This window comes from Plecotus auritus (assembly GCF_963455305.1).
Source record: "Plecotus auritus genome assembly, chromosome: 5".
Taxonomy (NCBI): Eukaryota; Metazoa; Chordata; class Mammalia; order Chiroptera; family Vespertilionidae; genus Plecotus; species Plecotus auritus.
The window spans coordinates 111,063,113-111,074,414 of NC_137776.1; the positions used below are offsets into that span (position 1 = coordinate 111,063,113).

Below are 11,302 nucleotides of genomic sequence, written 5' to 3' on the forward strand. Positions count from 1 at the left end.
AAGCATTGGCTAATTGAGTGTTTGTGATAATTCTCTCAGATGTATATTTTTGTTTTCTAAACTCTTTTTGTATGTGTGTATCATATTTCACAATAAAAATGCCAAGAAAATGGAAATGCATGGAAAACCTTTAGCACAATGTAAGTTCTCTTTGAAGAAGGTAGTTGTTGGTTCTGTTCATATCAGTTTTGGAGATGCCTAATTGGATCGGCTAAACTAGATGAAGCATTTCAAACTGACAACTAGATTTCTAGTTGTGCAAGCTAAGAGGGAGACAGAATGGGCCAGACCCAAGAGTGAGTTAGGAGACACAGCCAAGGAGATACCTTTTCTTGGTGTTAGTGGAGCCAGCCAGCTGCCAGCAAGCAGAGGGCACGGTGCCTTGAGAGGCTGTGCCCAGCAGAGCTCAGGAGAATGACCTAGCCTAGGTAAGCAAGTATTTCTCAAGCTGAGGACAGCTATGGGCATGTTATCAAACCTCCCTGGTGATGCAGACTCAGGCAGGGGGAGGAGCCTGCACCAATGCTGAAGTGGAGGATGGCAACTGCTGCTGAAGGCCTGGGCTGCTATCAAGGAGAACAGATGCCTGAGGTGGAGCAAATGGCCCTCAGCGGACCCCGTGCCAAGGGATCTTAGGTCACAGGCTGAGATCAGTAGCCATGTGAGTGGCTGATCCCCAAAACTGCCTCTCTGAATTTGTTTCTTAGGGCATCAGAGCCTCTGTGTTCATGAGTATCCCCCTTTTATCCCCTGCAAATGCTTACGCCTGGAATTAGTGTTTCAGAGAAGGACACCACTATCATTGGGCTCAACATCATCCTGAATAACAGCCCATGCACTGGATGCACTGGAACCAGTTGTTAAAAATAGGATTTTCTTGGACTGCCTGAGAACATCTGACTACTTAAAAAAGAAAAGTTACAGGCTGTTTCAACAATAACTAAACACTTATCCATTTATGAGTCTTTCCTAAGACACATGTGCCACTAAAGAAAAAATACATGGAATGATATGAAGTTAAGGGAAAGAAATCTTATCTGGGAGATGTGACCCTACAAAAATTCTAGGGACACCGGGGCAGGGCAGACACTCCTTCTCCCCAGCCATCAGTACAGCCTTTGTATGTGGCAACACAATTCTATTCTGATGGAAACACCCCAAGTTAGCATCAGACTCCACAGGTTAAAGTGCACAGTCCCCAACAAGACTTTCCCCATCTGAGATGACAGCCACAAGTTTGGGGATCTCCAGGACACCTGTACTTCTCATCAAATGGCGACAAGTCCAGGAGATCCCTGAGACCCTTCTTGGTTTCAATAATTCACTACAATGCCTCATAGAACTCAGGAAAGGCTATATTACACAGTTTTATTATAAAGGATTCTAATCAGGACCAGTCAAATGAAGATGCCCATAGGACAAGGTCTGGAAGAGTCATGAACACAGAGCTCCCACCCCCTCCCCCATGAGAGCAAGGTGCCTCACCCTCTCAGCACATCCATGTGATCACTACCAGGAAGCGCCACCATCTTCAGTGTCCAGAGATTTTATTAGGGTTTCCTTACGCATCTATGACAGGTGGAATCATTGGTCACAGGGTTGAATGAAATCTCCAGCTCCTCTGCCCTCTCTGGAAGCTAGGCTGGCTCAAAGCCTCCACCCTCTCATCACATGGCTGGTCTTCCTGGTACCAGCCTCCATTCTGATCATCTTGTCTGGGGCAAGGGACTCATGAGTAAGAAATAGACTCCTATCAACTCGGAAATTCTTAGGATGTAGTCTCCCTCCTGGAAACCAGAGACAAAGGCCAATCAATATTGTTATCTACACTAATAAAAGAGAAATATGCAAATTGACCATCATTTCAAAACACCCACCAGCCAATCAGGAGTGAGTATGCAAATCAACACGACAAAGATGGTGGTGGCCCTGGCCCCCAGCTGCTCTGGGCCTCTGGGCAGCATGCATGCAGGCAGGAGTGGCCAGGCAGGGTGGGATGCCTTCTCTGAGGGGGAGGGCAGGGGGCAGAGGGAGCTACAGGATTGGAGCTCCAGCCTGAGAGAAGACTGAAGACTCCAGCTGGAGCAAAGACGGAAGGCGGTGGCCAGAGCAAAAGCCTGGGTCCTGGGTGCTGGAGGAAAACCCGTGCCGGCAACCAGGGGAAGGAAGGCCTATTGCACGAATCTTCGTGCAACAGGCCTCTAGTTATACAATAAGCTTCATACTCTGTGTTACCATGTTGGAGAGGAAAAGGAGAGATCTCAAAGGGTGTGCTTTTGTCCAAGAGAAGATTTAAACCAGCCCTGATATAAAATGGGACTTTAGACCAAATGCTCAGAATCAAAATGTTCTGTTTAAAGCAAAATGCTGTTAATCGCATGTCTAAAATGACTGCCATCCTTCAGATGGTGGGCTTCTGAGGAAGGTCAAAGCAGTTTAGAGGCTGTGGAACTGACCAGCACTGCCAAACTTACCCAAGAATTTATACAAATCTGAGTAACAGTGTAGCCATTTACAATAAGGAATATTTTGATTAGGTGTTTCAAAATCATTGTATCAGCTGGTTGGTACCTTCTTCCACCAATAGCAGAGCCAAAATCCAGAGCCAAGTTAATAAGAGGTTGGTGCTCGGTGACTGTGGGCTCAGAGCAGTGAAACACCGCACACATTCACACATTTTGACCACTGTCCCACAGCTGAATGCCACCCTTCTGCTTTCACAGTGCAATGCTTTCCTTAGATTTGCATGTGACACTTACTTATTCATATTCAGACTTACTTATATCGCATTGTATTTTCTTGAAGACACATCAAGGTCATCATGGTTGACCTTTTTAGGTTAACAAATTTCCCTCAGTCCATTTACCCTGAAACCAGAGGGTTTATTTCATACTGTTCTCCACTTGCTGGGCATTAAATTTCAGAGGTTGGCCCAGAATTTGGCCTGTGTACCTTTATCCACTGTGAGAGAATTCAGTCAGTGAGCAGGATTAAAAATAGCATTTCGGTCCATTACTCCCTGTCACCCCCTCGTTCCAGCTTCCCCCCTCCACCCCCTTTCATTTTCAATCACCCACTGAGACAGAGGATGCTCCTCCTGCAGGAGGCCCAGAGGGGACAGCCTGCCCCTGAGGCCCAGCCTTATCCTCTTGGGACAGGCCACAGTCAGCAGATGGTGGGAGGGATCCCTAAGGATTAGAGAGCTGTGTGCTCCCAGGAGCAGTCGGAAGAGGTCTCTGTCAATCAGGAAGGAGGGATTGAGGGTCCCCTGTGGATGCAGAGCACCCAGGACCTCCTGCATCCTCACTTCCTCTCAGGTTCTCTCTCCAAGGAGCAGCGCAGACCCAAGTATGGACACAGCAGACCCCAGAGCATTTTCAAACAAAACCATCTTTATTCATAACTGACCCACAATGCCCCAAAGGTGCTGCTCCTACCCCCATTCCAGGCCCACCCCCGCCCTAAGGGTCCTGCCCTCCCTCCTAACCCACCCCAGCCCCCCCCCGCCCTAAGGGTCCTGCCCTCCCTCCTACCCCACCCCAGGCCCACCCCCGCCCTAAGGGTCCTGCCCTCCCTTTTACTCCCACCCCAGGCCCACCCCCGCCCTAAGGGTCCTGCCCTCCCTCCCTGCCTCCCATCCTCCCATGTCAGTGGAACAGCAGGATCAGCCCTGCCATGAGAAGGAGCCCTTGGCTCCTCTGGGGGACAGCCAGGTCCCATCGAGTCTGGGCCCCTCGGGGCGCTGGCAGTGGGGGGCACACCCCTCTGCTCCATACTGGCTGCAGTGCCGCTTCCTCCAACTCCCTGGGTCAGACGGGTCACACTTTCTCTTGTGAGGCTGTGAGGAGGGAACCAGCCCTGGAGCCAGTGCTGGCCTCCCCCAGACCCCCAGGTCGGCCCCTGGGTGGGGGTCTTCTCAGCATGGGTGGGGCCGCCCCCCAGAGTGCGCTTCCGAGACGGGCAAGCTGCAGGTGAAGCGTGGCTGAGGCCTCGTCTCTGCAGGGACTGGGAGTGGGCAGCGTCCTGGGCCCCCGACCTTCAGGGCAGGCCAGGCCGGAGGCAGGGACAGGACTCAGAGAGAGCACGCAGGGCAGCAGGCGGCCGGGAGAGGCCCAGAGGAAGGCCAGGCTGGTGAGGTTCTCCTCGTCCTCACGGGGCCTGTCCATTGGCCCGAGGGTCTTTCTGACAAGAGAGGGCTCTCTGGGGACGCAGGCATCCCTGGGTCCCAGTGCAGAGTCAGCAGGCCCGTGGCCCTGGGGAGCAGCGGGGGGGGGGGGGGGGAGGGGGGCATCGAGCTCTGAGTGGTGGGTGCTCCTCATACCCTGAAGAGACAGCAACAGCCAGGGGCCTGGAGCAGGGGGCGTCTGCTGGGCCGCGCCTTTGATGGTCCTGGAAGCCAGTCTCTGGTGGGCAGGCTTCGTCACTGACCCCCAGCTGGGGGCCGTGGTCACGCCTCCGGGCATCTTGGCTGGTCACAGACTCAGAAGGACTTGAGTCCCACAGGGGAGCACCGTGACTCGGGGGTGCCTGCACGCCCCCCTCCTTGGAGGCCAGTAGTCGCTTCTGTACCAGCTGGGAGGAAGAAGGGGAAGGTGACTGGCGCTGCACACGTGTGTGAGAGGAGGAGGAGTGTGGGAGATGGGACAATGGCACTGGGGGGAAGAGGGGAGGAGCGCCTTGACTCGAATCCACGACAGTCATGAGGCTCTCCTCTGTCCCCTGTGCCATATTCCCAGCTTTGTGCCCCTGCCCTTCTGGGCTCCCATCCCCTCCTCCTCTCTGATGTCCTCTCCTTCTTGTCGTCCTGCACTGCTCCCACCCAGGGCTGGCCCCTCGGCATGCGCTGCCTGCAGTCAGGGGTGGCGTGGACACAGGCTTGTGTGTCCTGGTTCTGGGTTGCTCCCTGCCCTGGTTTACCTGGGTGCACCCTCCCCTGGCTCCCTGAGGTTCCCCCCCCAACCCCCAATCTACCTGGATCCCTCCCTCCCTGACTCACTAGGGCCTATCCCTCCCCTAACTCCCCTGGGGTCCCTGGTCCTATGGCTCACTTGGGGTCCCCCTCCCATCTCCCTAAGGTCCCACCCTCCCCTGGCTCACCTGGGCAGCAGTGAGCCCTTCTTCCTCCTCCAACTCCTCAGCTAGGGCCAGGGGGTCCTGCTGTGCGTCTGGGGAATTCATTTGCTTCAGGAATTGGGGGTGAATGACCTCCTCCACCTGGGACAGAAGGAAGCGGCTGTGAGCCCCTTGGCAGGGAGTGAACTGGGAGTCAGCGGGGCCTGGAGGACACATGGGAAAGCCAAGACCCACCCCGTCTTCCTGCACAGGTGGGTGTTTCACTCCATCATGGTCATCAGGTATATACACACACACACACACACACACACACACACACACACACAGAAACACATACATGCACATACACACACAAGGGCACACCCACATGAACACAGCACACACCACACCCACACAAAGCGCACACATGGACACACAGACACACACATTCTCACGCGCCCAGCTCAGGAGCAAAGAGCAGGGCCCAATCCCATCAGCCTGGCAGAACCCGGGTCTGGGTGCTGCAGCGCCACCCTCTGGGATCTTGTAGGCCCGGAGCTGCAAGCCAGCCCACCTGGGTGACAAAGTCTTCCTGGGAGCACAGCTGGTCCAGGTAGCTCAGGAGACCCTCATCCTGCAGCCACTCCTTTACTTCATCTTCCCATCCTCCACCTGGCGCCCCCATGGGCAGCTCATCCGTGATGTCCATGTCCTCTTGCTCGGCCTCAGGGGGGATCCCATCATGTGACTCAGTCTCCCAGGGCGGCTGGGGTGTGTGGGCGCACTGGGTGCTGGGTACAGCCTTCCTGGGAGTGGGCGCTGGGCAGAGAGGGAAGAGGAGGGAGCGTGAGGGGATAAAGCTCCCACCTCCAGGGCATGCGATGCTGAGGGCAGTGTTGGGGCATTAATACAGGTGCAGCTGGGTCGGGGGCACTGAAGCCTTGTGACTGTGTGAGGGGAGGCCAGAGGGGAGCACCCAAGAGAGCCATGTGTGAGGACATGTGGAGCCACCGACTCTCCAAGGGGCCCCGCAGCCAGCCCGCTTCTCAGCAGACTTCATGTGGGCCCTTGAGAGGGAGCGGGGAGAGGGGATGAGAAAGTGGACCAGGTCCAGACCCCATGGGGACACAGGGCCGCTGAGGCCCGGCTCTCAGAGCTGTTTCCCTTGAAAAACCAAAGCCCCCCTGAAGGAGAGGGCCGATGTGGGTGGGACAGTGGCCTGCGATAGGCCCTGTTGCCTTTGGCCTTGGGCTCCTGTGGGAACGTGCTGGCATACCTGGCTGCACGCCCACCACTGGGGTTGGGGGCCCCCGAGGATCAGGTCTCGGTGGGGCAGGAGGAGGCTGGGTCTGCGCCCCCTTCTTCAACTGCAACTTCTGAATCTGCATCTGCTCCTCCGCCTCAAACTCCATGAACCTGGGGGTGAGGGGCACAGGCTGTGCTGAGAAGGAGGCCGCTGGGAGACCCACAAAGGCAGCAGCGGATGGAGGGATGGGAGAGCAAGGGCCTTGGGCTGTCAGGGCCCGGACACTGGGGAGGCAGGAGGCTGGCTGAGCACATTCCTGCACAGCCCCTCTGGCTGGATGGAGTCTGGCCCACTGGGCGGGGCACCTCCTCCCCAGCCTGTCCTGAGCCTTCATGTCCCGCCCAGGACGGGTCAGCGTCAGAGGAGGGGGAGCTCCCGGGGAGGTGGGACAGGAGCACCCACGCTCTGAAGCTGAGGGAGAGGCTTCCCCAGAAGGAAGCACCTCTGGGCTGCGGGGACCCCGTGCTGAGTGACACCCTCCCACCACCCTCCTCTCTGATGAGCCCTCACAGCTGGACCCTGCCAAGCAGGCGCCCTCCCCACCCCCACCCCAGCTGTGGGGACCAAGGACCCTGACTCACTTCTCTGCCATCTCGAAATAGACCCTCCGGTCACAGTTGCTCTTGCGCTGCCATTCCTGCATGGCCTGCCCTATTCCCTCCTCCAGCGTCATGGTGGGCTTCAGGCGGGACAGGGGCCGGAGCACTGGCCTGTAATGCCTCAGGGTCAGTCATGGCCGCAACCTGGCCTCCACCCGCCTGGCCACCCCAGCTCAGGGGAGCCTGGTTCCCACCCCCGCCCGGCAGGACTGAGCGCCAGCAGGTGAGGGAGGAGGCCTCTGTGTGGGAAGACAAGCCTCCCAGCTACTGCTGTCAGGGCCTCACATTCACACCAGCCCGTGAACCAGGACTGGAGGTGACCCCGCACTCGCACCCATAGCTGGGACCCCACCCTCAGGCCTTCCCCCCAGCGTCCCAGGATCAGCCAGCCTGCAGGTCCCTCCCACCTCCTCTGTGATGGGAAAGCTCCAGGAGCGCCCCCTGCTCTGCCCAGTGCACTCACATGAGGAAGCAGCAAAGAGCTTCCGCATCAGGACTCTGGGGAAGGTGCCCCCGGGCCAGGGCCTTGAAGCGCTGCCAACGCCGGAAGTCCTCGTACACACTCTTCGGGTTAGAGGCGTCCTCCAGTGAGGCCTTGGACTGGGAGGCGGCCAGGCCACCCTCCCTGGAAGCACCATGTGGCCGTATTCCAGGGTCCACTCGGGGGACGATGGGGATCAGCTGGGCAGCTGGCAGTGGAGCTTGAGGAGGAAGGCTGGGATACCAGCCTCCATCGCTGGCCTGGATGCCCCCAAAAGCCACGGGGGGCATAATCCTCTCCACTGCAGTGGCTTCCAAGAAGAGGGGTGCAGGACACACAGCACCCCCACAGGTGGCACCTGGAGCACTCCCGTAGAGGGGGGCCTGAGTCAGGACAATGGGCTGAATCTGGGAGGGCTGTGGTCGTCCCCCTTCTGACCTGACCTGGTCCATGATGTTGTAAGCCCCAGTCCCAACGGGGCCTTGACCAGCATCTCCTGCCACCAGAGGTGTCCTGGGCCAAGCCGGCAGCACCAGGGGGCGGCCAGGAGGGAATGATGGGGTTCTGAGGGGCGGCTGGTGCTGCTCCCCAGGTGGCCGGTGTGCGGGGCCAGTAGAGGGCGGAGGAAAGGGCTGGGCCATGAAAGGAGTCATGGAGGCACCGGGCTTCAGGGTCACATCCGCTCCCAGCGCTGCAGATGCTATTGAGACAAAGGGAAGGGTGAATGGAGGAGGAGGACCAGCAAACAGCACTGAGGCGCTCTGGGCCCCTTTAGCCACTGGGGAATCAGGGCAGTGGTCTCACCAGGGGAGGGCCATTTGGATGGGCAAACTGCGGAGGTGGCAAATGTCCTCAGGTCATTGTCACACTCTGACCTCCAGCTGAAAATTATTCCACTGGAGAGCTTACCCCCATTCACCAAGGCTCCCTGACCACTGTCTGCGAGAAGCCACAGCCCCAGCCAGCGCTGACCCTGAGAGCCTCCCTAAGGCTTCCCTGGCACCGACCCTGCCAACCTCAGAGGCATGGCCCTGGGCAGAAGTCTGCTCTGGGGCAACGACCCCAGGCAGACACACTAGCGGTGGTGACCTTGGAACTTACATCTCCGAGGTAAGTTCTAGGCACCCAAAGGGCCTCTGAGAACAGGCCGTGTCTAACATATTAGGGCCCATCTGCTCCTCAGTCTTCCTCTTCCTCAATACAAATCACCCCCTTTCTGTCCTGGGCTTGCACAACAACACAGAAACACTTGAGTAATGTCTCTCCACAAGAAGGCACAGGAACCCTGATCTAACCCTTCAACACACCGCCCAGCATGCACATGTGTGTCAGAACCAACAGTGAACACTTAACAATGGCCAGGTCCTGCCACTCGGCCCCAGCGCTCAGACTAATGGCCACCTTCAGGAGCTCTGTCATTTCACAGCCAGCAATGGCTGCAGAGAGTTAGAGGAGGGCCACGGAGTGGGGCAAAGTGTGGCTGGCGGTAGGGGTTTCCAGAAACTTCCATAGCTGCTGTCCTGTTAGATGGGTCATCGGACTGCAGACTGGGTGAGGTCCTTCCCCTTCCAGCTCCCAACAGTGGAAAGTGAAGGCACAGTAGGAAGCAGGTGTGAGCGGTGACAGTGGGACACAGTTGTCTGAACACATTCCCACTCAGAGGAACTGGAGCAGACCTCGTCCAGGAGAGCACGCTGCATACCGCGTGCCCCCAATTACCCAGGACAGGCGGCCTTGGACGTTTACTACTGACACAGACCATGGTCTTCCTGCCCCTGTGCACTCCCCTCCCCCTTTAAAAAGGAATCCGCCTTCGCAGACGTTCCGCGGAACACCACCCACGCTCCACATCTGTTTTCTGTCCCTGAAGCAGGGACGTGGACTGTGAGCAAAACCCTCATCTCAAAGGTAAAGAAAGGGCAGGGCAGAGGGTGCGACATGGGATGCTCCACAAGAGGAAGTCGTGTGAAGACCTGGGTGGCACAGGGAACAATTCGGGACAGCTCAGGGAACCGGGCCCTATCTTGGTGGAAGGTTCCGGGCCGCCCTGCCCGTGGGGAATCCCAGCCAACAAGTGGCTCCCTGGGCTGAGGAGGAGTGAGCTCTGGGCTGGAAGCAGGGGAGAAGCTCTGGGCTACAGCAGGTGGAGGACCTTCCAGCCCACCCTCGGGAGGACATTTCATTGTGGACTTGGCCACAGACAGCCCCACTCCACAGCTTTCTGGCTCAGACCACCCTCCCACTGCCCCCATTCGCTCTAGTGCACTCAGTTCAAATCCCTTAGAAAGATGCTGCGGGGCCAGCTCCAGGTGCCCGAAGAAAAGCACACAGGACTGGGCTTTCCTGAGACCACCCTGTGCCACCCCCCTCTACTCCCCCCACACACATGGAAGTGGCTTGTCTCCCCTCTGGAAAGAATCCACGTGCCTGCTGCCATCCTTTTTCCACACCCAGGAATGTCCCTGAGCCACCCTGACCCCCTCTGAGGCGCCCTCCTGGCCAGTGCTGTCACAGATTCCCACTGGCTCCCAGCCGCCCCGGGTGACAGGTCATTGGAGGCCCAGTGCTCTCTCCCTCCCCTACTTCAGTCAAACCATGTTTCCCCAGTGTCACATTTCAATCCCAAGTTTTGAGGGACAGCTCAGTGTTTAAAACATCCCCCCTCCAATCTATAGGCTTACCTCCTACTGAAGCCATGCCCACAGGCTCATTCACTGACCACCGCTGCCTAGAAGCCTCCACAATGAGAAAAGTCAAGTCGAGGATCCAGAGAGTGACCTGCTCCAACAGCTGCTCAGCATCCAGTGGAGGGAAGGTTTGGATTTAAAGAGTAGAATGTAGGACTCCAGACATTCTGCAGCGGGGGAGGGGCAGAGGACCAGTGGGCTGGGGTTGGGTGGGGGACATTCCATGGAGGGCTCTGATAGGTAGGCAAGAACCAGCAGTTCCTTTCAAATTTAAAGTCACAAATTTAAAGACACACTAACAGTAATGACCTTCCCCAAGGTAAGTTCTAGGCACCCAAAGTCACTTGATGTGCCCTTTATCTCCGTTCTTGATCCATCACCCTAGTTCTGGGTCCCTCAACCTGCTTCCTATCTGGTCTTGGTTTACTTCAACGCAGGCTACACTTTCTGAACAAAATTCAGAACATACGGCCTGAAGAAATAATGGGAACTTATGGCTCACGGATCCCAGTGTTTGAAATTAGGATTGACCCCGCAGAAGCAGCATGCTCGGTTGCTGTGTGCACATCATTCCTTAGGAAGCAGTCCTGTGGCCCCAAGTTCCGCCCAGTGCTGGGAGCCCTGCAGATACAGCCGGCCCAGGCTTACAACCCATCCCCTTTGCTCCAGTCCATCAGGGCAAGGCCCTGCAGCCTACAGGGCAAGACCAGAAATCACCACTTTTTGTTTCTCAGAGTATTATGTTGTTCAATGTCTAACTTTTTACCCTTTGAGTGATTTTAATGTAATGTTTTAAACAAGTAATGCCTTTGCATAGTTCACAAATTGTGCAAATTGGAAAATGTAGTGAGGGGTCTTTCTCCTGCCTCTTTCCCCTCTTGCAAATGACCGAAAAGATGATGGTATAATTTCAGGGTTTTTTTGGAAAATATGACAAACTCAAGTCAGTACGTTGATTCTGCTACTATACATATGTTTTATTGACAACTGAAATTCTGCAATATAATACAAAAAAGGAGGGCGGGCAGGGTCACATTGTTCCCATGCTACCTGCCATGTCAACGGAAACTGGCCCAGACAGCCACGTTTTGATCAATGTTTGAACAACAACCTTGCAAGAAAACATCTGTGAAGCAACATTTATTGAAAAACCTCCACGTACTGAATAAATACAGGA

General features: G+C 56.3%; 1 protein-coding gene across 1 annotated transcript; it reads right to left on the bottom strand.

Moving 5' to 3' along the window:
* Positions 1-496: 496 nt before the first annotated feature.
* Positions 497-10,135, bottom strand: NUTM2F (NUT family member 2F; the record flags this gene model as incomplete). Its single annotated transcript, XM_080668287.1, has 8 exons — positions 497-566; positions 4,322-4,572; positions 5,098-5,214; positions 5,627-5,871; positions 6,329-6,468; positions 6,940-7,068; positions 7,421-8,138; positions 10,120-10,135. The coding sequence occupies 8 exons, from the start codon at positions 10,133-10,135 to the stop codon at positions 497-499; spliced, it is 1,686 nt and encodes a 561-aa protein (XP_080524413.1).
* Positions 10,136-11,302: the final 1,167 nt, after the last annotated feature.